The sequence below is a fragment of the Bicyclus anynana genome, chromosome 26, assembly GCF_947172395.1.
Source record: "Bicyclus anynana chromosome 26, ilBicAnyn1.1, whole genome shotgun sequence".
Classification (NCBI taxonomy): Eukaryota; Metazoa; Arthropoda; class Insecta; order Lepidoptera; family Nymphalidae; genus Bicyclus; species Bicyclus anynana.
In genome coordinates, this window is record NC_069108.1 from 6,815,368 (window position 1) to 6,840,314 (window position 24,947).

At 36.0% G+C, this 24,947-nt stretch overlaps 1 protein-coding gene across 2 annotated transcripts in view; it reads right to left on the reverse strand.

Moving 5' to 3' along the window:
* Nucleotides 1-6,895: 6,895 nt before the first annotated feature.
* Nucleotides 6,896-24,947, reverse strand: part of LOC112045799 (single-minded homolog 1) — a 71,145-nt gene continuing 53,093 nt past the window's right edge. For both annotated transcript variants that reach the window (XM_052889723.1, XM_052889722.1), the window contains exons 6-9: nucleotides 23,243-23,421; nucleotides 10,624-10,730; nucleotides 9,267-9,414; nucleotides 6,896-8,512 (exon numbers count right to left, since the gene is read on the reverse strand). In XM_052889723.1, the coding sequence (XP_052745683.1) occupies nucleotides 7,933-8,512; nucleotides 9,267-9,414; nucleotides 10,624-10,730; nucleotides 23,243-23,421 (1,014 nt within the window). In that variant the 3' untranslated portion in view covers nucleotides 6,896-7,932. The remainder of the gene's footprint in view (nucleotides 8,513-9,266; nucleotides 9,415-10,623; nucleotides 10,731-23,242; nucleotides 23,422-24,947) is intronic.

Sequence of the window (24,947 nt, forward strand, 5' to 3'; positions counted from 1 at the left end):
TTACATTAAATGTGACATTTTATAATATTTGAACTATTAAGATTTACAAATAACAAAGATATTAGTAATTTTGTTTAAACGCGCATACAAATCTAACGATCATTACATTGCCTATGACGTAATTTTTTCGAGCCATTTTGTATGGGGCGTTTTTCAGGGATCCGCGGCAGCGCCGCAAATCTGACTCTTTAAATCCCTGTAGCTCCGAAAGTAATGATCGCAGATATCCTGTTCCTTTTAACAAAATTGCTTTACTATTAGCTTATTCTTAATTTATATACAATTTAAAAAACTGTCATCATCCCTATTGATTACTATCAAGTTAATTTTCCGTGAGTAACTTTTTTTTTATTCTTTACAAGTTAGCCCTTGATTACAATCTCACCTGATGGTAAGTGATGATGCAATCTAAGGTGGAAGCGGGCTAACTTGTTAGGAGGAGGATGAAAATCCACACTCCTTTCGGTTTCTACACGACATCGTACCGGAACGCTAAATCGCTTGGCGGTACGTCTTTGTCGTTAGGGTGGTAACTAGCCACGGCTAAAGCCTCCCAGTTAGACCTGGACCAATTAAGAAAACCTCAATCGTCCCAGCTGGGGATCGAACCCAGGACCTCCGTCTTGTAAATCTACCGCGCTCACCACTGCGCCACGGAGGTCGTCAAAAAAGCTTCATCGTGATGAAACGCTTAACTTTTTTATTTACGAAAATCATCTGGTAGCTAACTGGGTTACCATAAAACATTCTGAGCGTCCGAACGAGATAATATACCACGCCATTTATAGGACATTGTGGCTGTTAAGTTGTAAAACTAGTCAACTAAAAAAAAAAAACTAGATATATTACTTAAGCAACAGTAAAAAAAACATCGCGCAGTTTCCCGAATGCAGCCCAGCTGAGTTGGATTCGGCGGTTTACCTTTCTCGAAATTGGCTACCTAACTAACTGGATCATATGTATAGTATATGTATTCGTCTACAATAGGGATGATGACAGTTTTTTAAATTGTATATAAATTAAGAGTATGCTAATAGTAAAGCAATTTTGTAAAAGTAACAGAGTATCTGCGATCATTACTTTCGGAGCTACAGGAATTTAATTTTTAATGATCGTTAGATTTGTATGCGCGTTCAAACAAAATTACTAATATCTTTGTTATTTGTGCGTTTATGTTTATAGTTCATATATTAAAAAAATGACACATTTAATGTAAGGAAGCTAAAACTGTATGAATTTTCATCTAATTACGATAAAATATTTTTAATAGTTATTGAAATTTTATAATCTCATTTATTTTGCAAATATCCAGACAATCTTTGCTTTTTATGTATAAATTAGTTAACATTGACCCTATTTACCCGAATGTATCATAAAAATCAATATATTCAAACCTAGTCATCATCCCCATTTCGAGTGCAGCGTTTTCAAATATAACTGGGTGGAGCGAAAATGAGCAACGAGTTGCGAAGCTGAAGTGTCAATGGGCGGGACACATAGTTTGAAGAGCCGATGGACGTTGGGGTCCCAAGGTGCTGGAATGGCGACCTCACAAAAAGCGCAGTGTTGATCGACCCCCTACCAGGTGGACTGACGAAATCAAGCGAGTCGCAGGGATTTGCTGGATGCAGGCGGCTTAGGTGATGTTGGAAGTCAATACAAAATGGCCTGCAGTGAAAATCCATCGGCTAATATGATGATGATGAAAAAAGACATCTGATTAGTAATAACTATTGGTAAACTCCCCTCCTCCTAACTTCTATTAATAACAGGTTATTAAAAGTTGTTATTAACCAGCTGTTTTTTTTACTGTCGCATAATTAATACAACTTAACAGCCACAATGTCCTACAAATTGCGTGGTAATCTCGTTCCGACGTTTATTACCTGGTAACCCAGTTGGCTACCAGAATCATGAATTGACGTAAATAAAAAAGTTGAGCGTCTCATTAAGGCTCAGACCAATTATAGAAGGACCTGTATCGCACTCATAGTCACGAACAAAATTGTCTGTCATTTTCTGAGGAAAACAAACTTAGATTTTGGTACATATCTTGAACTAAACTAGAAGTTTTTGCTCGTTTTTTACGCAATTCAATTACACACAAAGGTATTTTTACGGAGCTCTTTAACAGACGATCACGATAACAACTATTTAACACCGATTCTACAGAGACAGTTTTTATAATCGCATTAGATCGTTGATCATATACTTTGACAGAAAAGTAACGTCTAGCGAGGCAGGTCCTATACAATAATTGGTCTGAGCATGAAGGTGAAGCTACATGAAAAATTACCTTGATAGTATATAATTGTAAAACCATTCCACGGATCATAGGGGTTTATTTTCTAGTGAAGGTAGGGTTCATACAATGACTTTTAACAAAGACTTTCATATAAGTAGCTACTACTGGACGCCTGTGACTTTATTCGTGGTAACGGGGATGATGACAATTTTTTTAATTGTATATAAATTAAGAATAAGCTAATAGTAAAGCAATTTTGTAAAAGTAACAGGGTATCTGCGATCATTACTTTCGGAGCTACAGGGATTTAAAGAGTCAGATTTGCGGCGCTGATCCCTGAAAAACGCCCCATACAAAATGGTGCGAATTAATGACGTCGTAGGTACATAATTATCGTTAGATTTATATGGGTGTTCAAACAAAATTATTAATATCTTTGTTTTAAGTTATGTTTATAGTTTATAGTATTAAAAAATGTTACCTTTAATGTAAGGAAGCTAAAACTGTATGAATTTTCATCTAATTACAAACAAAAGATTTTTAATAGATTTTAAAATTTTATAATCTTATTTATTTTGCAAATATCCAGACAATCTTTGCTTTTTATGTATAAATTAGTTAACATTGACCTTATTTACCCGAATGTATCATAAAAATCAATATATTCAAACCTAGTCATCATCCCCACTGTTTTCACAAATTCTGCAAAACCACGGATTTTTCCGAGATGAAAGGTAGCTTAAATGTCGCTGCTTCACTTTCTTTCAGTTTTCCCATCCAAATCGGATTAGCCTGGACAAACAGACAAACAGACAAAACATTTTAAGAAAGCTCGATTGTGGTTTATTATCATGTAAATAGCTATGAGCATTTGAAAAAAGACGAAAGTTTTTCTTCTTGGTACATTTTATGCCCGCTGTCCATTTTAGATGAATTTTGATACAATGACGGCTTTTATTGAAGCATAAGCTACTTTTTATCCAGAAAAATCCAGCAGGATTTATGAAAAATTGATTTTTGTGCGGGCATCCATTTGTTCTAAAATAATTATTAATGTATTTCATATATATTTACTAATCTACTTATACCTGTATCCATATAAGTGTTTGTAACATAATTAACATAATTACAATATCTAAGTATTTTTACTAATTGAGATTCAAATAAAAATAAAACTTATTCATATAGATATTAAACAACAGATCTAGAGGTATCTAATTACAGGAAACTAAAAAGAACACATAGGCAATATAATAATATAGAATAATTATCGAAAGTAGTTTATAATTATGAAAAAAAATATCGTTTATTATAAAAAAATGTAGCGAGAAAATGCTCTTTTTGTGTGACGCGACTTATAACACCCTATTATTGTCACTAAGTTGATATTTCGTCTTACAAACGCCTATATTTTATACTAAATATTATTAATTTATCACAGACTAAGAGAAATGTAGACAGAACAGGAAAGCGCCGATCACTTATATAGAAACTGATTTTTTTTCCATCAACATGTTTACTTTGATTTATTGTCCAGTATGTACTGTGACTTTAATTATGAGCATCGGCAATTTTAGTTTACTTATCTTTTGTTTTAAATCTGAACTCCTTTTTATATCTAAAGCTGAGTTGCAACAGCATTTAAATGTATTTTATTTGGGGCTATATAGTGATGTGTTTTTTGTTTAAGTACTTATATAATTAAGTAGTAATATATTTATATATTAAAAAATGTATTAAATCGCCGGACGCATAATCACGAGTAGTTCTACTTCTACTAAACACTAAAGGTATTTATTTATAATTAACATGAGATGGAGACAACAAAAGTAACCTGGCTGTCGTTAACCTATTAAGTATTATAATATACTAGCCGACGTCACGCGGTTTCACCCGCGTGGTTCTCGTTCCCGTGGGAATATGGAGATAATATATAGCCTTCCTCGATAAATGGGATATCTAACACTGAAAGAATTTTTCAAATCGGACCTGTAGTTCCCGAGATTATCGCGTTCAATCAAACAAACAAACAAACAAACTTTTCAGCTTTATAATATTAGTATAGATTGTACTTATTTACAAAGGTTTACTTATAAACTTACTTATAATTTACGATATTTAGAAATATAAATAGAATTTATATTAGAAAGTGCAATTACTTATTGTGTAATAGCGTCAACTCTAAAAAAATCATTATACATATAAAGTAGCATATGCTAGAGACTTCAACCGTGTGGAACATTTGGATTCTTGTAACTAAAATCTAAAAAATACTAAAATCCTTTCTTATTGAGACAACGTCAATAGGAAACTACTTTCTGATTCTCAACACCGTTGCTACAGTAGTTGCGGTGTTGATATACCAGTCAGTAAGTCATCATTTCATTAGTAGGTACATTATTTTTAAGAACAACTAGATATTTATATTGTTTGTTTTTTTTTTCAAAAGATTATTTGCCAAAACATCTTTTAAATGTGACGAACATTCCCGTTTCCCTCCAACTAGTCGGAAAAGTCTTGTCTATTACTATTGTCGTATTGTGTCGTAGCGAGAGTCGCTATATAATTAAATGACGTCGCGAACTGAAACTTCTCTACTTGTATTCTGTGATGTAAGCTTTATTAATTAAATACGTACTCCGTCTATAATTTTCTTAAAGTCTGTGATTATTATAAACTAAAACATAGTAATAATTCCTTTATTTGTGCATACATATTTTTGGCACATAAAATTTCAAACAAAATTACTATAATAAGTTAGTAGACAATAAGTTTTATTGTCATTATAGTATTTTTGTTTAAGTATAAGTTATGCCAAATAAAAAGAGCACTGATAATTTTATTTATTATTACTATCCAGGTGTCTCTCCTTATACTCGTAGAAGAGGTGATTTGGAGCTTAAATTTGCCATGCTACTTCAATGCGAGTTGGCGGGCATCAGATGTTAATAACCAGGATCAGATCATATGATGTTCTTAGTATGGGGCACACCATTGGTGGATTTAGCAATAGGCTAAGTAGGCTGGAGCCTAGGGCGGCAGATTTTAGGGAGCGGCAAATTTGACCCAAAAACTTTCTCTTCTACAGAAATAAAGATAATGTAACTATAATTTTATATATATTTATAGTAAGTCTGCCTGGTAGGAAATCGGTAAAAAACCTTTTACTTTTACAACAGCAGGGTAAGTAACAGTCTCCAATCCCAGGCTCCTCACCTACCCTCTTTAAAAATTAATTAATATTAAATAGTCTCCGGGAAGGTTTTGAGGACCCAATAAATAAATTTTATTTATTTCTACTCTAGCGTAGCACATGCTGAGTGGTGACCATTTTGGTACCACACACATCATTTTTTTGGATTTAATTTAATCATTAGTTTAATATCTTTAAATTATTAGTTTTCCTAAATTTCTTTCATTTGTTTTAGGTATATGTTGTCTTTTGTGTATTATGTGTGTGTGTGTCCAAATAAAATATTTTTCTTTCTTTCTTCCTTTCAATTTTAACATTTTTAGTCCTCTACGTCCTGTACAGTCCTACTAAGAAAATATTAAAACATGCAATTAAATTGACACAATTTATGGTAATTGTATTGATTGCGAACTAGGATACCTATCGAATTTCAGAGTTCAGTAGGGCCTGCAAAAATTCAATATCCTACTGGCGGCAAATATGTAAATGCCACTGGGGCACACCCTTAATCAGTCCAAGATAATAATATAGATAGGTTAAGAGAGTCTGCGAATAATAAATAAAAGTCAGCGTTCTTTTTAAATGACACGTTATTTACAAGAAACTGTATGTACACGTGTTTACGAAATAAATATTTGTAGGTATATTAATAACGATAAACATTTACTTAGTCGAGGGTACTACAACATTGATGAGTCCCTTAATGATAAAGATGCTTGGAGGCCGTTGGATCAGCTTCCACCTTCACACAGGAAGTAAAACTATAAGAAATGTAAACAGTAATTGTTATCAATTGTAAATTATAATACTGTATGACTTTTTCAAAAGAGCAACTGTTGAGTTTCTTGCCGGTATCTTCTCAGCAGAACCTGCCTTCCGAACCGGTGGTAGAATCTTTACAAATAGTCAACTGACGTGTCAAAAGTGCTTGTAAACTGAGCCTACTTGAAATAAATGATTTTTTGATTTGATTTGATTTTGATACATTTTGGTGTTAATTATTATTTTTCTTCCCAAGGAAGTATATTGTGTTTTTTTTAATGTCCTGCATTTACTACCATATGACACATGCGAGGCGCGCGCGCTAGTGATTTAATTGTTTTGATTTTTAAAATTACTGTGATATTCAAAGGCATTTGACTTTTGTACCTAAATTTTAAATTAAATAAGTATACCTAATTACAAGATTTTTAGTACAATTTTCATATCTGTTTCGTTCTGAAAAGTGAGCCCATTCTCGATCATTTCGTTTCACGGAGATCTGACCACAGAGGCTCTTACATTCTAGAAGATAATCAAATGAATTATATGACCATAGAGTCCATAGAATACAGAGCGTTCAGCGCTTGTAGCCATGTGGCAAGTAGATTCTATTTCTACAAACTAAAAAAATGTATCGAAAGGAAAGAAAATATTGACTCCATAAAAACCCATACAGTAATAAAACTAAAAAAATATTAATTTATAAATTAAATTTAATAAATATTTACATTATTTACAATTTATAATTATTTATTTTCGGTGATGTCCGTCACGATATCATAAAAAACCGTTACAATAACCGTTACATTTTTGGCACTTAATTAGGTAATATTATAAACGATATTTTTTGTTTCGTTTTGTTTAAATACGTTACGTACTTCTTTATTTGTTAATATAACTTACAATTTAAAACACAGATGATTAAAATGTTTATTTAACCTTTTTAAATGTTTAAATTAAGTTATTTTATAAACATAAATTTAATTTCAATTGCGTTATACTCATCAGTGAAATTCAGTCACAACAAACTATAAATAATACTTCCTCAAATATACTAAAATACATAATAAATACGTTATTTTTAAAGTTACAGATCTTACATTGTGGATATTATACTGTCAACTATAATATCCACAATCACAATCACAGAGTAGGTAAATAATAATTACTATTTTAATAAAAATGTCTAGCGCAGAAATGCAGTATTTGCCACCATTCCACGTGGGCATAATTTGTACAGTTATAAGGTTCTTAGTGTATTCTTTCTCAATAAAAAAAGAAGATAAAAAAACCTGTTACCTACTGTATTTTTAATGTGTACGTGCACGCAATTAAGTACCTTAAACCAATTATAGAACAACCAGTATCGCTCCCAAACTTACGAACTTGTCTGTTATTTTCGAAGAAAACGAGCTTAGATTTGGTATATATCATATACTAAACTAGAAAGTCTTTGCCTGTTTTTTGCACCATTAAACTACACAAAAAGGTATTTTTACGGAGCTCTTTAACCGACGAACACGATTACAACTATGAAACATCGATACTATAGAGACAGTTTTTATAATCGCATTAGATCGTTGATCATATACTTTGACAGAAGTAACGTCTAGCGAGACAGGTTCTATACAATAATTGGTCTAAGGCAAGTATGAAATATTTCTTTCAGAAAATATCACAACACTAGTGCATCGATGTTACGTTACAGTAACGACATTTAAGAATAACGTTATCAATGCACGAACTCGTTAACCCCACCGCCATGATGGTGGAACTGTTGCGTGTTGTCCACTATGACACTTGTGTAGGGTTGTTCTTGCACTTGAGGGTTGGGGGTGATTTTACCAAAATTACCCCCAAAATTTTCCACCGGCCGTCCATTTTGTTGATTGTGACCGTAAAAGGAAATTAAATTGGTGTAGTTATACTGATTGACTTCTGAACTTTCTATTGAGCTGCAGGATGACGAGCTGGCTGAAAACGGTCTCTGGTTTTGAGGGTAGACGTAGTTATTCGGTACAACTTCCGGTTCCACGTAGTTTTCGTAAAATAAAAGGTCCTGGTACGAACCGTTTTGGTGGTATTCTTCGTGGTTGTCGTAAGGGATGACGGGTAGGGTGTATTCGGGGTAGTTGTACCCCCCGCTGGAGTCTGTGTTGAAGTCGTTCTCGTTGAGGTGGTTTATTTTTTCGTGTCTAGGGGGAATTTGGGGGGAGTCTGTTGGTCCGTGGGTCGCTGCGGGAATGTCTGCGTGGTTCATTTTCGGTGGTCCTTGGTCTATGTTTAGTATTAGGTGCTTTTCTTCGATGTCACTGAAATGGAAATAATATTTTTGTTCATAATAGAATTTCATTTTTGGACTGAAGCGTCGGATGAAAATGCTTTTTGTGATGTCAGTTATTTTCAGTTTTGGCACAATAATGAACTAAAGTGAAGTACGTCAACTAACTAACTTCATAATTTCATATATGTTTAATAGTAAATTTGTTGTATATCGGTGGTGGGAGACTTTGGCCGTGGCGTGGTTTGGTGTGTTACTACCCTACCGACAAAGACGTACCGCCACGCGATTTAGCGTTCCGGTAACTATGTCGTGTAGAAACCGAAAGGGGTGTAGATTTTCATCCTCCTCCTAACAAGTTAGCCTGCTTCCATCTTAGATTGCATCATCACTTACCTTACTTAGCTGAGATTGTAGTCAAGGGCTAACTTGTAAAGAATAAATTAAAAAAAAAATAATATTTTTTGCATTCGTTGTATGTATTCGTAGTGTGTAAGCAGCTTATATCCATGAACCAGAACTTAATGTATTAGTTAGTGTACTGTATGCTCAGACCAACTATAAAAGGACCTGTATTGCACTCATAGTCACGAACAAAATTGTCTGTCATTTTCTGAAGAAAACGAGCTTAGATTTGGTATATATCTTATACTAAACTAGAAGTTTTTGCCCGTTTTTTACACAATTCAATTGCACAAAAAGGAATTTTTACGGAGCTCTTTAACCGACGAACACGATTACAACTATTTAAGTGGCGTGACGTCACTGGTCGCCGGGTGACATACCTGAGCACGTAGTTGACGGAGACGATGCAGTGCGGGCGCGACGAGCGCGAGTTGTGCACGATGGTGGCGTAGCTCTGCATCCACACCCAGCCGCCGGACTTGGTCAGGAAGCGGTAGTAGCGTGACGTCACTTGCCCCTTTGTTAACACTGCACATAATAAAAATAAAAATGATGATGATGGCCTTCTCAAGAAGCCCAAAGGTACCAAGTCACTGAACCATAGGTCATCTGGCAAAACACACTGAAAAGAAGAATACATGAATAATACAGTGTAAACTCTTTTTAACGAAACTCAAGGGACTGAGCATTTTTTGTCGTTATAGAGAGTTATCGTTATATGGAGTGACCAAAAAAACAACCAAATTAACAAGAATTTTCAATATGTATGTCTTAGATAATAAATGCTTATAATTATTATAGATAATAATTGCTTATTTACTGGCCATGTTAACAGTTTAAGAGTAGGTTTACGACTGATAATACGATAGGTACCCAGTATGCTTGGTCGTAGACCATCACTTCCGAGAAAACAACGCATACTGTACGTTTACAAGGCAATGGGGATGATGACTAGGTTAGAATATATTGATTTTTATGAGACATTCGGGTAAATAGGGTCAATGTTAACTAATTTATACATAAAAAACAAAGATTGCCTGGATATTTGCAAAATAAATGAGATTATAAAATTTCAAAATCTATTAAAAATATTTTATCGTAATTAGATGAAAATTCATACAGTTTTAGCTTCCTTACAGCAAATGTGACATTTTTTAATATATGAACTATACGCATAAACGCACAAATAACAAAGATATTAGTAATTTTGTTTGAACGCGCATACAAATCTAACGATCACTACATTGTCTATGACGTCATTAGTTAGAGCCATTTTGTATGGGGCGTTTTTCAGGGATCCGCGGCAGCGCCGCAAATCTGACCCTTTAAATCCCTGTAGCTCCGAAAGTAATGATCGCAGATACCCTGTTCCTTTTACAAAATTGCTTTACTATTAGTATACTCTTAATTTATATACAATTTAAAAAACTGTCATCATCCCTATTAAGGATAACAAACGTTTGACCGACCTTGGATGTTTCGGAGCTTCAAAGTCTGTAGTTACCAGATAACATAACATAAACAATAACACCGATAATAAATATTTACTGTCTAAAAATATGAACACATGTCTTCGTAATAAAGAATGGCATATCGCTATAAAGAGTGTTTCAATATGTGGGTTTTAACGCAAACCAACCAAGTTGGGCTCACTTCAACGTTACAGGGAGTTTATTGTTAAAAAGGATAACGTTATAAAGAGTTTTCACTGTATTATAATGGCAACACTGTACTTACGCGTGCAGTGCGAGTAGCGCATGTGGAGCACATCGGTGCCGTGTATGTAGTGGTACAGCGTCTTCTCTATGAGGTCCTGCGGCTCGTAGCCAGTCAGCGACGCCACCCTGGAACATCACAAAACTCGTTATAGCGATAACGTTATTTGACTGATAGTTCGTCGATATCGATACCGTAACGTGATATCGGTTATTGTGAAAATAACTTATTTTAATTATCATGTTATGGCAACGGTTTACGTTGGCCAATAACAGAGTGTGTCGATATCTGTGAGGTAAAGTGATATCAGTTGACGTTTTGTTACGTGATCACCGCAAAAAGTGATCAGAGGGCCTAGTGGCAGTTTGATACTGTAACTATCACGTTAACGTGAACGCGAATTTCTAAGGAATTGAAACAGCGCCATCTAGTGGCACTACTGCACAACTGTTTCAATTCCATAAAAAATTGCGTTTACGTCAACGCGATAGTAACAGTATGAAAATATTGAAAACTCCCACTAGGCACGCTCAGGGCCTAGTGGGAGTTTGATACTGTAACTATCACGTTAACGTGAACGCGAATTTCTAAGGAATTGAAACAACGCCATCTAGTGGCATTACTGCACAACTGCTTCAATTCCATATAAATTTGCATTTACGTCAACGCGATAGTAACAGTATAAAAATATTGAAAACTCCCACTAGGCACACAGAATTTAGCTATTCCACTGAGCGTATACTGAGTTTTGTGTTTACTTATATTATATATTTATGTATACAGGGTGTCACGTAATGGGGATGATGACTAGGTTCGAATATATTGATTTTTATGATACATTCGGGTAAATAAGGTCAATGTTAACTAATTTATACATAAAAAGCAAAGATTGTCTGGATATTTGCAAAATAAATGAGATTATAAAATTTCAAAATCTATTAAAAATATTTTATCGTAATTAGATGAAAATTCATACAGTTTTAGCTTCCTTACATAAAATGTGACATTTTCTAATATATGAACTATAAGCATAAACGCACAAATAACAAAGATATTAATAATTTTGTTTGAACGCGCATACAAATCTAAAGATTGCCTATGACGTCATTAGTTCGAGCCATTTTGTATAGGGCGTTTTTCAGGGATCCGCGGCAGCGCCGCAAATCTGACTTTTTAAATCCCTGTAGCTCCGAAAGTAATGATCGCAGATACCCTGTTCCTTTTACAAAATTGCTTTACTATTAGCATACTCTTAATTTATATACAATTTAAAAAATTGTCATCATCCCTATTAATGGATAAATGCAAATAGTGTATACACCACCTAATTATCTAAAACTAATTTGAATAGTTTTCCAAAAACCTAATGATGACTTAAGAGTGTGCAATATGTAATTTGGTGGTTACAAATGGTTCTGGATCTCAGATTCTGGAAAAGTTAGGAGCCTGATATTTGGGTAATTGATATTTCAAAGTGTTAGCTTCGTTATGACTATACAAAATACACAATTTGTAAAACTTTTCTCGATAGTTTATTTTTTTGAAAAATAAATGTTTTGCTCACATTTTGCTTTCAATCTCAGGAAAAGCAAACTTTATATTAAATTTTTGTTTTGTATAGAAAATGAGTATATATCTTGAACATGGCCATTTTGTTTTTCGTTATGTAGTTTAATTTACTTGCAATTAGGTAAAAATGGTTTTGGCGCTCACGACATAAAATTTGCGACGCGCACCAATCGCTCCGTGCTTTTCACTCACGTGAAAGTCATAATTCGGCGTCTCGCTTGCGCTTCGAATTTTATCCATATCGTACCGACGTGCTGCGCGCTCTTAACGTTAGGTGAGCATCAAATGTTGGCATATCAAAAAAAACTGTTCCCTATTTCACCACAGGTCGTCAAACTTTGATGAAAAGCCAAAAAAAAACTGCACTCAAAAGAAACTCGACAAAACAATATGGCGTCGCTAATTGGCGGAAGCGAACCGATTTTTTCTGTCAACAGTTTTTTCGGTCGACGTAACACAAGTGGCGAGGGGTTATGCGATACTAATTACACAGCAATTTGGATTATAAAGGCCCTCGAGGGTTAAGTGCTAGGGGGTGGCTATCTAAAGTGGTGTGCACAAGGTTTTCAACTAAGGTAGTCGCTCATAACAGCCTATTTTACGCTACAAACATTCCAAGGTTGCACAAATTGACGCTTCGAAACAACGATATTTTATATTAAATATATATCTAATGTGAAAACTGAAGCGCACAAAAATGTGTTCGTTCGTTATCAACCCATATTCGGCTCACTGCTGAGCTCGAGTCTCCTCTCAGAATGAGAGAGATTAGGCCTTAGTCCACCACGCTGGCCAATGCGGATTGACAGACATCACACACGCAGAGAATTAAGAAAATTCTCTGGTATGCAGGTTTCCTCACGATGTTCTTCCTTCACCGTTTAAGACACGTGATATTTTAAAATGCACACAAATTAAAAGTTGGAGGTGCATGCCCGGGACCGGATTCGAACCCACACCCTCCGGAATCGGAGGCAGAGGTCATATCCACTGGGCTATCACGGCTTACTCTATTGACTCCAAGCATATTTGTCATTTTTGTCACCTTGACGATGTACCTTGAAGTTTTTTTGTCTCAAATTTCCCCGCCCAAAGTGCAAACAAGTGGCAATTATTCGTGACAGTACCACACCATTAGAGCTTTGAGTTTTTTTTACCGCTTTTTTGTCCTTCCTTTTTGCAAGGGTCGAATACAGGATGGCATGGAGACGCATTGAGCTTCAGTTTTTAACTTTATAAGTAGTTTATAGGATAAGTTTTTTTTTTTCAATAAAAGAATATTTTGTTGGTGCTGGAATGGCGACCCCGCACTAGTAAACGCAGTGTTGGTCGACCCCCCACCAGGTGGACTGACGACATCAAGCGAGTCGCAGGGATTAGCTGGATGCAGGCGGCTCAGTATCGTGATATTTGGAAGTCCCTACAAAAGGCCTATGTCCTGCAGTGGACGTCCATCGGCTAATATGATGATGATGAAAAGAATATTTGATTTTTTTTTTATAATATGACCAATACCGCCATTTTGAAAATGTATATAGCTTATGTCACTACCACAGTGCATACAAACTCAATGACACCTCACATGTTAAAATCCGTTTAGCCATTTGGGCTGTAAAGCGTGCCAAAGAAATTGACATACATACGTCATACATAGGTACTCTCGAAAAACATCAATCAATCAATCAATTTATTTCTTTGCAGATACATGCATTATATATACAGGTAGTCGGTAGATGTAGATGGTAAATGTATCTTGCCAATTAGGCATGCAAATTATTTATTAAGTATTTAATGATTCAAATGACAATTTCACCATTTAAAATTTACATCTTTACAATTAAAATATGTATTTTATTTCATCATTTACACTGTAGAATGCCTGTTGAGTTAGGTATTTATATAAATTATTTTTAAAGCATATATTCTTTTCTTTCCTAATTACTTTTGGTAACTTATAATAAATTCTTACTGCCGCAATGAATAAACTATTATGGTACAGAGTAGTTTTATGTTGTTCGCATCTAAATTATTCGCATCATCACCCTCCTCTGTCGCAGTCGGGTAAAAACAATCAAAAGCTAACTTGACATTGAATAAAGAGAAAAAAAATGTAAATTATAATGAAGTTTTGAAAAATTGAAACTAAATATTGCCAATAAAGCATCATTGCATTTTGATATCTGCACACACGTAATGCTGATACATGCGGAAATAAATCACTATTATCTATTTATACACATCTCAGACCAATTATTGTATAGGACCTGCCTCGCTAGACGTTACTTTTCTGCCAAAGTATATGATCAACGATCCAATGCGATTATAGAAACTCTCTCTATAGTATCGATGTTAAATAGTTGATCGTGTTCGTCGGTTAAAGAGCTCCGTAAAAATACCTTTTTGTGTAAGTGATTGCGTAAAAAACGGGCAAAAACTTCTAGTTTAGTATAAGATATATACCCAATCTAAGCTCGTTTTCTTCAGAAAATGACAGATAATTTTGTTCGTGACTATGAGTGCAATACAGGTCCTCTTATAATTGGTCTGAGATACACATCATTCACAATACAGACGAACAAAATCATAAATACAAAATAATCGACAATGTTTGTCTGTGTGAAACGTTTTCATGTGTTCTTATCTTATTATATTCTTTTCAAAGAAACAAAAATATTATATTTATAATGAGGAGGTCACTCTGGAGCCCTGACCACCGGTTGCTTGGACACTCGGAAAAAAAATATATCAATATTTTTTTTTTCCTCTATCCTTCCTAAACGCGAAAGTTTGTATGGATGTTTGGATGTTTGTTACTCTATAACGCCGCTACTACTGAAGCGATTTAGCTGAAATTTGGAATGGAAATAGATTTTACTCTGGATTAACACGTAGGCTACTTTTTATCCCGAAAAAATCCATGGTTTCCCGAGATTTGCGAAAACTGATGATTTTGATGATATGAATGTTTGTTACTCTTTCACGCCTCAACTACAGAACCGAATTAGTTGAAATTTGGTATTGAGATATATTATAGTCTGGATTAACACATAAGACTACTTTTAATCCGGAAAAATCCATGGTCCCCGAGGGATTTGTGAAAAACTAAATTCCACGCGGACGAAGTCACGGACGTCCGCTAGTTTTTTATAAATTTTTAATAGTGTATTGTATCATATTTTCTGTTTTTTTACCATTGTTAAAAATTGTAAAAAGGGCAGTTTGCTTTTTTTTTATTCTTTACAAGTTAGCCCAGAACTACAATCTCACCAGATGGTAAGTGATGATGTAATCTAAGATGTAATCGGGCTAACTTAACTAATTAAGAAAATCTCAATCAGCCCAGCCGGGAATCGAACCCAGAACCTCCGTCTTGTAAATCCACCGCGCATACCACTGCGCCACGGAGGCGCAAATTAATAAATGACAGAGGAAAAAAGCTATCAAAATGAAATAATTTAAATTCGTAATTTGTTTTTGAACCTTTATCCTTATATGGTCATAACGATACCGGTGTGTCTCAGAGATCTTTTTTGACGGCCTCCGTGGTGCAGTGGTATGCGCGGTGGATTCACAAGACGGAGGTCCTGGGTTCGATCTCCGGCTGGGACCATTGAGGTTTTCTTAAATGGTCCAGGTCTGGCTGGTGGGAGGCTTCTGCCGTGGCTAGTTACCTCAACCCTACCGACAAAGACGTACCACCAAGCGATTTAGCGTTCCGGTACGATGTCGTGTAGAAACCTAAAGGAGTGTGGATTTCATCCTACTCCTAACAAGTTAGCCCGCTTCCATCTTAGATTGCATCATCACTTACCATCAATTGTAGTCAAGGGCTAACTTGTAGAGAATAAAAAAAAGAGATCGTGTAAATATTTGCTGACGTAATAAAAGTCAAAGTCAGCTCTATGGTTTTCATAATGCTGACTAATAAGGAAGTAAAGTTATTGTAGTAAAGATGGACTTGACAATGTGAAATGAGTTTTATTGCATTTGCATTAAGGTGCATAATTCTTTGGTGGTGTATTGCGGATATGTTAGTTTTGGGGTGAAATATTTTCCAAGCACTTCTTTTTGTATCATCATTATCAACCCATATCCGGCTCACTGCTGAGCTCGAGTCTCCTCTCAGAATGTGAGGGGTTAGACCAATAGTCCACCACGGCCCATTGCGGATTGGCAGACTTCACACACGCAGAGAATTAAGAAAATTCTCAGGTATGCAGGTTTCCTCACGATGTTTTCCTTCACCGTTTGAGACACGTGATATTTAATTTCTTAAAATGCACACAACTGACAAGTTGGAGGTGCATGACCGGACGGGATTCGAAACCACACCCTCCGGAGGCAGAGGTCATATCCACTGGGCTATCATGGCTGTGAGACTTCGAATGGTTCCTCCTAACTATGTACCTACTTATGTAGGTAGCTACCTATTTACCAGGGGCGTATCAATGTTACGGGACCCCTGGACTACATGGGCCCCTTACGTGTGAAAGCAAAAAAATGTAAAAAGTAATCTACAATATTATTGGTTAGTGGTTACAAAATTAATCAATTCAAAGAAGCCTCAATAGCTCAACGGTAAGAGTGGTGGGACTCATCACCGAAGGGTGGTGGTTCGATCCCCGCCCCGTTGGTCTATTGTCGTACCCACTCCTAGCACAGTCTTTCCCGACTACTTGGAGGGGAATGGGAATGTTGGTCATATTATAAAAAATATGGCAAATATTCTTTAAAAAAAAAAAAAAAAATTGGTGCTTCCCAGTATAAAAAAAAACAAAATGCTGCAGCAAAGCTATACTTTGTGGTGAAAGAGTTTATTAGAGTAAATCAAAAACTAAAGAGATTTTTTGGGATTGGGCGCCCCAGCTAATTTTGATACAGGGCCCTTCTAAGGCACGCTACGCCACTGCTATGTACCTGGTACCTACCTATGTACCTACCAGTGGCGAAGAGTTCATGCAAATCGATTCCCGTCAGGTTACCTTTAAAAATCAATGCATATTCATTGTTGTACGGTGTAGATATATGCATCGATCGTAGATCGTTAGATGGGCCTCAACGCGTCGCGGAATTGTCATTGGTTTCACACATTGATTACGTCATCACTTACACATTTCTCTTTATTTGTGTTGTGGCTTGTGTTTTTGCACTTCCAAAATGAACTTGAAGGCATCATTAAGGGATTAATAATAAATAAGCCTTTTATTCGGACCTTATTAAGCATATCTTACAATAGTTTATACAATACAAAATATTACAGACATTTAAATATTATATCGTTTAAACATTCAAAACTTTTCGTATATTTCGTTCTTATTTAGTTTCTGTAGGTCCGTTTGCCAATCGGCAAAGGCCTCCTCCAACCTTCTCCATTCAGTTCTTTCTCTGGCTACTCTAGTCCAGGTTTTCCCAGCAACCTGTCTGATATCATCTTCCCATCTTCTTTGTTGCCTTCATCTGTTCCTTTTCCCTTCTCTTGGATACCATAATTAAGGGATTAAAATAAGAAAAAACAGTAAAAGTTTTTAAAGTCCACGTCCACTCACAGCATGCGCTTGTTACGTACTAAGATAAGATGTGCGTGCACGTCTTTGGATAATGACCAATTAAGCGTTTTTTAATAATATGGAGAGGCCCATCTAACGAATAATATCTATGGATTTTTGAGAAACTGGAGTTAGTATCACGCTAAATAATCCTTCTCTTTGGGACGACTTCATTTAAATTCCATTCTTCGCCACTGGTACCTACCTATGTACCTACTTACCTATGATTCTTCAAACACAATCTAAGCCCGAGAATTTTCATAAGAAAAAGTAACTAATACTGCTTTGTTCAAAGTATAACAGAATCAAAACAGAGTATTGAATGTCAAATAACACCTGGTCACCAGATGTTCGTAACTCGACACCTATTGCAGATTACCTTGGACTTTAATAAGATTAGATGATTCAAATCTATTGCGTTATGGACTAAGAGCCTGTGGATCCCAGACCTTCGTCATTTTATAAAATGTGTAGGTATAAGAAAATATTAGAAAATTCCTTATCCAACAATTTATTTTGTGGTCCAACATAAGTTTTGTATTGTGACCTAAGGGTAGGCAGTGCATTTTTGCATATATGAAGTGCACTACCTATCATAAGTAAGTTCGCTAGCCAATGCTAGTTGACCCTTTTTTTAATTGGTCTTAAATTGTTCTTTATCATACACTAGCGGACGCCCGCGACTTCGTCCGCGTGAAACTCGATGTAAACTTTCAACTACCCCTATCCTACCCCTACCCTACCCCTACCCTACTTTTCTGGTTGGTTTTTTACACCTTGTGTCCGAAAAACCCAAATATCTTACGGAACCCTATTTTTTTCCAAAATGAAATTTAGCCTATATTACTTGTGGATAATGTAGCTTTCGAATGGTGAAAGAATTTTTAAAATCGGTCCAGTAGTTTTGAGCCTATTCATTACAATCCAACAAACAAACAAACAAACAAACAAACAAACAAACAAACAAACAAACAAACAAACAAACAAACAAACAAACAAACAAACAAACAAACATACAAACATACAAACAAAGTTTTCCTCTTTATAATATTAGTATAGATTGACAAAAAAAAAATCATATTTTTTGAGACGTGATTACATGAACATTTTAGTTTTTAAACATGTTTTTGAAAATACGGGTCAAAACGCCTGTCGGCCATGACAGTCTATATTACAACTTTTTCATGACGTCCCTTATAATTAAAGCATTTGACAAAAATATTTGTCAACAAATTACGAGTAGTTTGACGTTTAAACGTCAAATGTGTTAGTGACGTCACAAAATGGATGGTAGCGTTTTTGACGTTTGGAAAATTTGAAAAAATACGTGATATTTATAATTTGTTAAGAAATCCTTAACTTTTATTAAGTAATTGATATCGATATAAGTATTTCGGACCCTTATTCTATACTACACAAAATTATATACAAAATGGCACGAATTTATGACGTCGTTGATTCGCTGATCGTTATATTTGTATGGGCATTCAAACAAAATTACAAGTATCTTTGTTATTTGTGCGTTTATGTATACAGGTCATATATTGAAAAATGTCACGTTTAGGTAATGTAAGGAAGCTAAAAATGTATGAATTTTCACCTAATTACGATAGTAGAATTTTAGTAGATTTTGAAATTTAACAATCTTATTTCTTGCAAACATCTAGTCAATCTTTGTTTTTATACATATTAATTACTAAATATTGACCTTATTTACCCGAATGTCTCATAAAAATCAATATATTCAAACCTAGTCATCATTAAATATTGTATTATGTAATAATAATCAGTGCACAGTAAAACCAACTGTGGTTTGTGTTGCACTATGGTAAGGCTTAATTGAAATGTGTTTTTTGTTGAATAATAATAAATAAAAAAAAAATCCCCATTGGCTACCATACATACTTATGGCAGGAGCATGAGCTGACAAACTTTCAGCTTTTTAAAATGACGAAGGTCTGGTGGTCGCAGGCTCTCCGTCTATTAGTATGAATCAGGCTTCGGAAAAAGATTGTCAATTCTATGCGAATAGGTATCTGTATGTTTAGGGTTATATATCTTAAAGCCTTAAATCAAAAAACAAACCTTTATTATCTATACTAATACTATAAAGCTGAAGAGTTTGTTTGTTTAATTGAACGCGCTGATCTCAGGAACTACTGGTCCGATTTGAAAAATTCTTTCAGTGTTAGATAGCCCATTTATCGAGAAAGGCTATAGGCTATATATTACCCCCGTATTCCTACAGGAACGAGAACCACGCGGGTAAAACCGCGCGACGTCAGCTAGTATATAATAAAGTCATATATGACTAGCTGAAGCCGCGCGGATTCACCCGCGTGGTTCCCATTCCCGTAATAATATCGAGTTGTGTATTCAGGAAGTGTATAAACACACATAAATATAATTATAATGTAAGTAAACACAAAATTGAATGTGTGTGCAGTGGAGTCGCTAAATTCGGATAATTTTTTGCTGTAGTAGGCACATGACATATCTATAGTATCAAATAATCATTGTAGGAATCCTAATTATGGACCGTAGCAATACTTTTAGTAGTCAGTACAGCATTCGCTAAAACTAACAAAGCGTGGAATACGCCCGCTGGCCAGGGCTGCCAATTTCTACAAACGCTAACGCTCCCACAATGGTGATGATGACTAGGTTTGAATATATTGATTTTTATGATACATTCGGGTAAATAGGGTCAATGTTAACTAATTTATATATAAAAAGCAAAGATTGTATTTGCAAAATAAATGAGATTATAAAATTTCAAAATCTATTATTTTTCTTTTATCGTAATTAGATTAAAATTCATACAGTTTTAGCTTCATTACATTAAATGTGACATTTTTCAATAAATGAACTATAAACATAAACGCACAAATAACAAAGATATTAGTAATTTTGTTTGAACGCCCATACAAACCTAACGAGCGAACGACGTCACTAGCTTGTGCCTTTTTGTATGGAGCGTTTTTCAGGAATTCAAATCTGACCCTTTAAATCCCTGTAGCTCCGAAAGTAATGATCGCAGATACCCTGTTACTTTTACAAAATTGCTTTACTATTAGTATACTCTTAATTTATATACAATTTAAAAAACTGTCATCATCCCTATTAAAAATTGTACGTGAATGGAATTCATTAGCACGTGATCAAGTTGTCGATGGGATCTGTCCCATACAATAAAAAATTTCAATAAAAAAAGTGTGTCAGCTCCGACGCACGAATGTTTACTCTTTCAGATCGACTGTCTAAATAGTGTATGTTGCCTCGCAGTATACACTATGTACGACTCAATAAGTGAAAACTACGCCTGAAAAGTGAAAGGTGCGCAACTGAGGAGCAACAGGTCGCGGCGTGCACGCTGTTGGCGGCAGCGCAGACAATAAATTAATGAAAAGTTCTAATAAACTTATAGTTTTTTTTTTATAAAAATAAATAGACAACAAATTGATAATTATAATTGTCTTTTTTCTTATTCGTTACTATACTATATTTTCTTTATAAATGTTGTATTTTTCACAACTAAAATAAAAAGAAAATATTGACAACCCTACCGGACCTAGCGGACTCGATAATAATTTATAGGCGTTCCGAGAAACGTATAGAACAATACGACCTGGCGAGGCGATTTCCATAGGTTCGAACGACCATACGTCACGGAAAATAAGGAAACATGTCAAATTCAAATTCTAAATTCATTTATTTCAATTAGGCTTAGATTACAAGCACTTTAGCCACTATTACACTAATATTATAAAGGCGAAAGTTTGTGTGTATGTTTGTTCTCGCTTTGCGTTGCGACTACTCAAACGAATTGGCTAAAATTTGGTATGGAAATAGATTTTTCTCTGGATTAACACATAGGCTACTTTTCATCCCGGAAAAATCCATGGTTCCCGCGGGATTTGTTTGAAGTTGCGAGCGTCCGCTAATTATTAGATAATGTTGATAATAATTACTGTTAAAAAAGTTACTGTTAAAAGTTACTGTTCCAAACGCGGCTTTGTCCGGGACATGAGAAACAAATGCCGTGCCGTGAAGTGGATATGACCTCTGCTTTCGATTTAGAGGACGTAGGTTCGAATCCGTCCCATGGCATGCACCTCCAACTTTTAAGGTATGTACGTTTTAAGACATTAAATAAGGAAACCTAAGAATTTTCTTAATTCTTTGCGTGTGTGAAGTCTGCCAATTCGCATTGGGCCAGCGTGGTGACTAAGGCATCCCCTCTCATTCTAAGAGGACACTCGAGCTCAGTATTGAGCTGAATATGTTAATGAAATGAAATGACCTCTAACCACAGCATCGTACAGCAAAAGAGCACAATATACGGTCGGTCCACCTGGAAAGAGAAGCGTCGGCAGACCAACAAAAAGGTGGGCTGATGACATCATTATCAAAACAGGGCGAGAATGGATGTCTCTCGCAAAAGATAGAGATTACTGGAAGAGGAGGCCTTCACCCGAACGGAATTCACATCACAAGAAGATAACTAACCATACTTACATTAGAATAAATATATAGATATAATTATAATTTAAACTAACACACCTAACAAACGTTTGAAATGTAAATTGATGTGGAAATAAAAGGCTTTATTATTATCTATACTAATATTATAAAGCTGAAGAGTTTGTTTGTTTGATTGAACGCGCTAATCTCAGGACCTACTGGTCCGATTTGAAAAATTCTTTGAGTGTTAGACAGCCTATTTATCGAGGAAGGCTATAGGCTATATATTATTGCTGTATTCCTACGGGAACGGGAACCACGCGCGTGAAACCGCGCGGCGTCAGCTAGTTATTATTATATACGGTCGGAACCTATGGACAGCCGGTCGGGGCAAGTTCAACGTTTATAGTTCACGCCAGTTAGCCACGGTGCGAGCGCCTCGCATTCTGACGCTTCGGCGAAGGGGCGCAGGCAATGACATTGGACAACCGCATTGTGCGATGTAGTACTCAATATATAGGTATGTACAGGGTGCTCGGGATCACATCACACTAATCCTACAAATATTATAAAGGCGAAAGTTTGTGTGAAAGTGTGTAAGTATGTTTGTTCCTATGTTGTAACTCTTCACAGGGGTAAACACCGCCACGCGAGTAGTTACAGCAGTGGTTCGTCTGACAATCGGGTGTTCTTACCTCGATTTGGTATATATCTTATACTAAACTAGAAGTTTTTGCCAGACCAATTATTGTATAGGACCTGCCTCACTAGACGTTACTTTTCTGTCAAAGTATATGATCAACGATCTAATGCGATTATAAAAACTGTCTCTATAGTATCGATGTTAAATAGTTGTAATCGTGTTCGTCGGTTAAAGAGCTCCGTAAAAATACCTTTTTGTGTAATTGAATTGTGTAAAAAACAAAAACTTCTAGTTTAGTATAGATATATACAAAATCTAAGCTCGTTTTCTTCAGAAAATGACAGACAATTTTGTTCGTGACTATGAGTACGATACAGGTCCTTCTATAATTGGTCTGAGGACAACCGGGTGTTCTTACCTAGCGTCCAAGAAGATGAGCCTCATGTCGAGGGAAGCTCTGAACATGAACATGTTGGAGTGCAGCTTGAGCTCGGTGACCGCGGAGGGGGGTAGGGAGTGCCCCACCGCCACCAGCCCCAGGGGTGCCGTCGCCTCCCCAAACCTCCGCGCGCGCAGGTACCCCGAGCAGTGGATCACCTGACAGACAACCAGGTGTTCAAATATAAATATGGAAGAAGTAGCCCTTCATATAACTTTGTGCGGTGATGTACGAGGTCGATCGACCTCGTAGCTCTTGAAGTCACTAGATGTGCGCGGTCAATTGACCTCGTACCGCAGCGGACGTGATAAAAGCTATGAAGGCTTTGGCCTCATTCGCATGAGCGTTATAAAAGCGATGCGTTAAACCCATAGTTGAATGTAGGTCTCTTTCCAACGCCTAAAATTAAAAATTCAACACAGCTCGAATGAAGGCCATTGGATCAGCTTCTACCTTCACACAGAAAGTAAAACTATAAGAAATTATAATGTTGTCATCAATTGTAAATTATAATACTGTATGATTTTTTAAAAAGAGCAACTGTTGAGTTTCTTGCCGGTTTCTTCTCAGTAGAACCTGCCTTCCGAACCGGTGGTAGAATCTTTACAAATAGTCAACTGACGTGTCAAAAGTGCTTGTAAACTGAGCCTACTTTTTTTATTGAGAAAGAATACAATAAGGAACTTAAGCTAACTTATCCTAAAACTATACAAATCATGTCCACGTGGAATGGTGGCAAGAATACTGGCTGCATTTCCGCGCTGATCCTTTGCGCAAAATATGAACCAACCCTTCTGTCACCAGTCGAGGCAACTAGCCGCGGTGAAATGATTCGGTGAAATTTTTTGGCACTGCGACCAAGGGCCCACCAAGGGTATCCACGGCAAAAGGTACAAATATGTAACTCTCTGTCAGAGAGGCATACTTGAGCCACTTACCGGTTTACTTAAAATGAATAAATTTTAATTTTTTTGAATAAAAAAGCGCAGTGTTTTAAAAACGAACATTTACTTGGGAAAGCATTTGTTGTATTTTAACGCTTTTTTAACGTCCGTTAAAAAAGCTCTCGTGCGAATGAGGGCTAACACAGAAAATTATACCGCTGCAGTACTAGTCGTCGTCATCAACCCATATTCGGCTCACTGCTGAGCTCGAGTCTCCTCTCAGAATGAGAGGGCTAAGGCCTATAGTCCACCACGCTGGCCCAATTCGGATTGGCAGACTTCACACACGCAGAGAATTAAGATAATTCTCTGGTATGCAGGTTTCCTCGCGATGTTTTCCTTCACCGATTGAGACACGTGATATTTAATTTCTTAAAATGCACACAATTGAAAAGTTGGAGGTGCATGCCCCGGACTGGATTCGAACCCCCACCCTCCGGAGTCGGAGGCAGAGATCATATCCACTGGGCTATCACGGCTATACTAGGGTAGTTCATTCCAACCCTAATCCCAAAAATCCTCCATCATTCGTGCAAATATAACAACGCATTATATTAACAGATTTGCGTTTGTTATTCATAATGCACCCCTCGTGTAGCGAGCGGCGCCGCGTGTGTATAATTGAGAGGGCTTGTATGTATATCTAATTGGCTGTGTTATTCGGCTCACTGTTGAGCACAAGTCTCCTCTCAGAATGAGAGGTGTTACGCCAATAGTTCACCACGCTGGCCCATAAACAT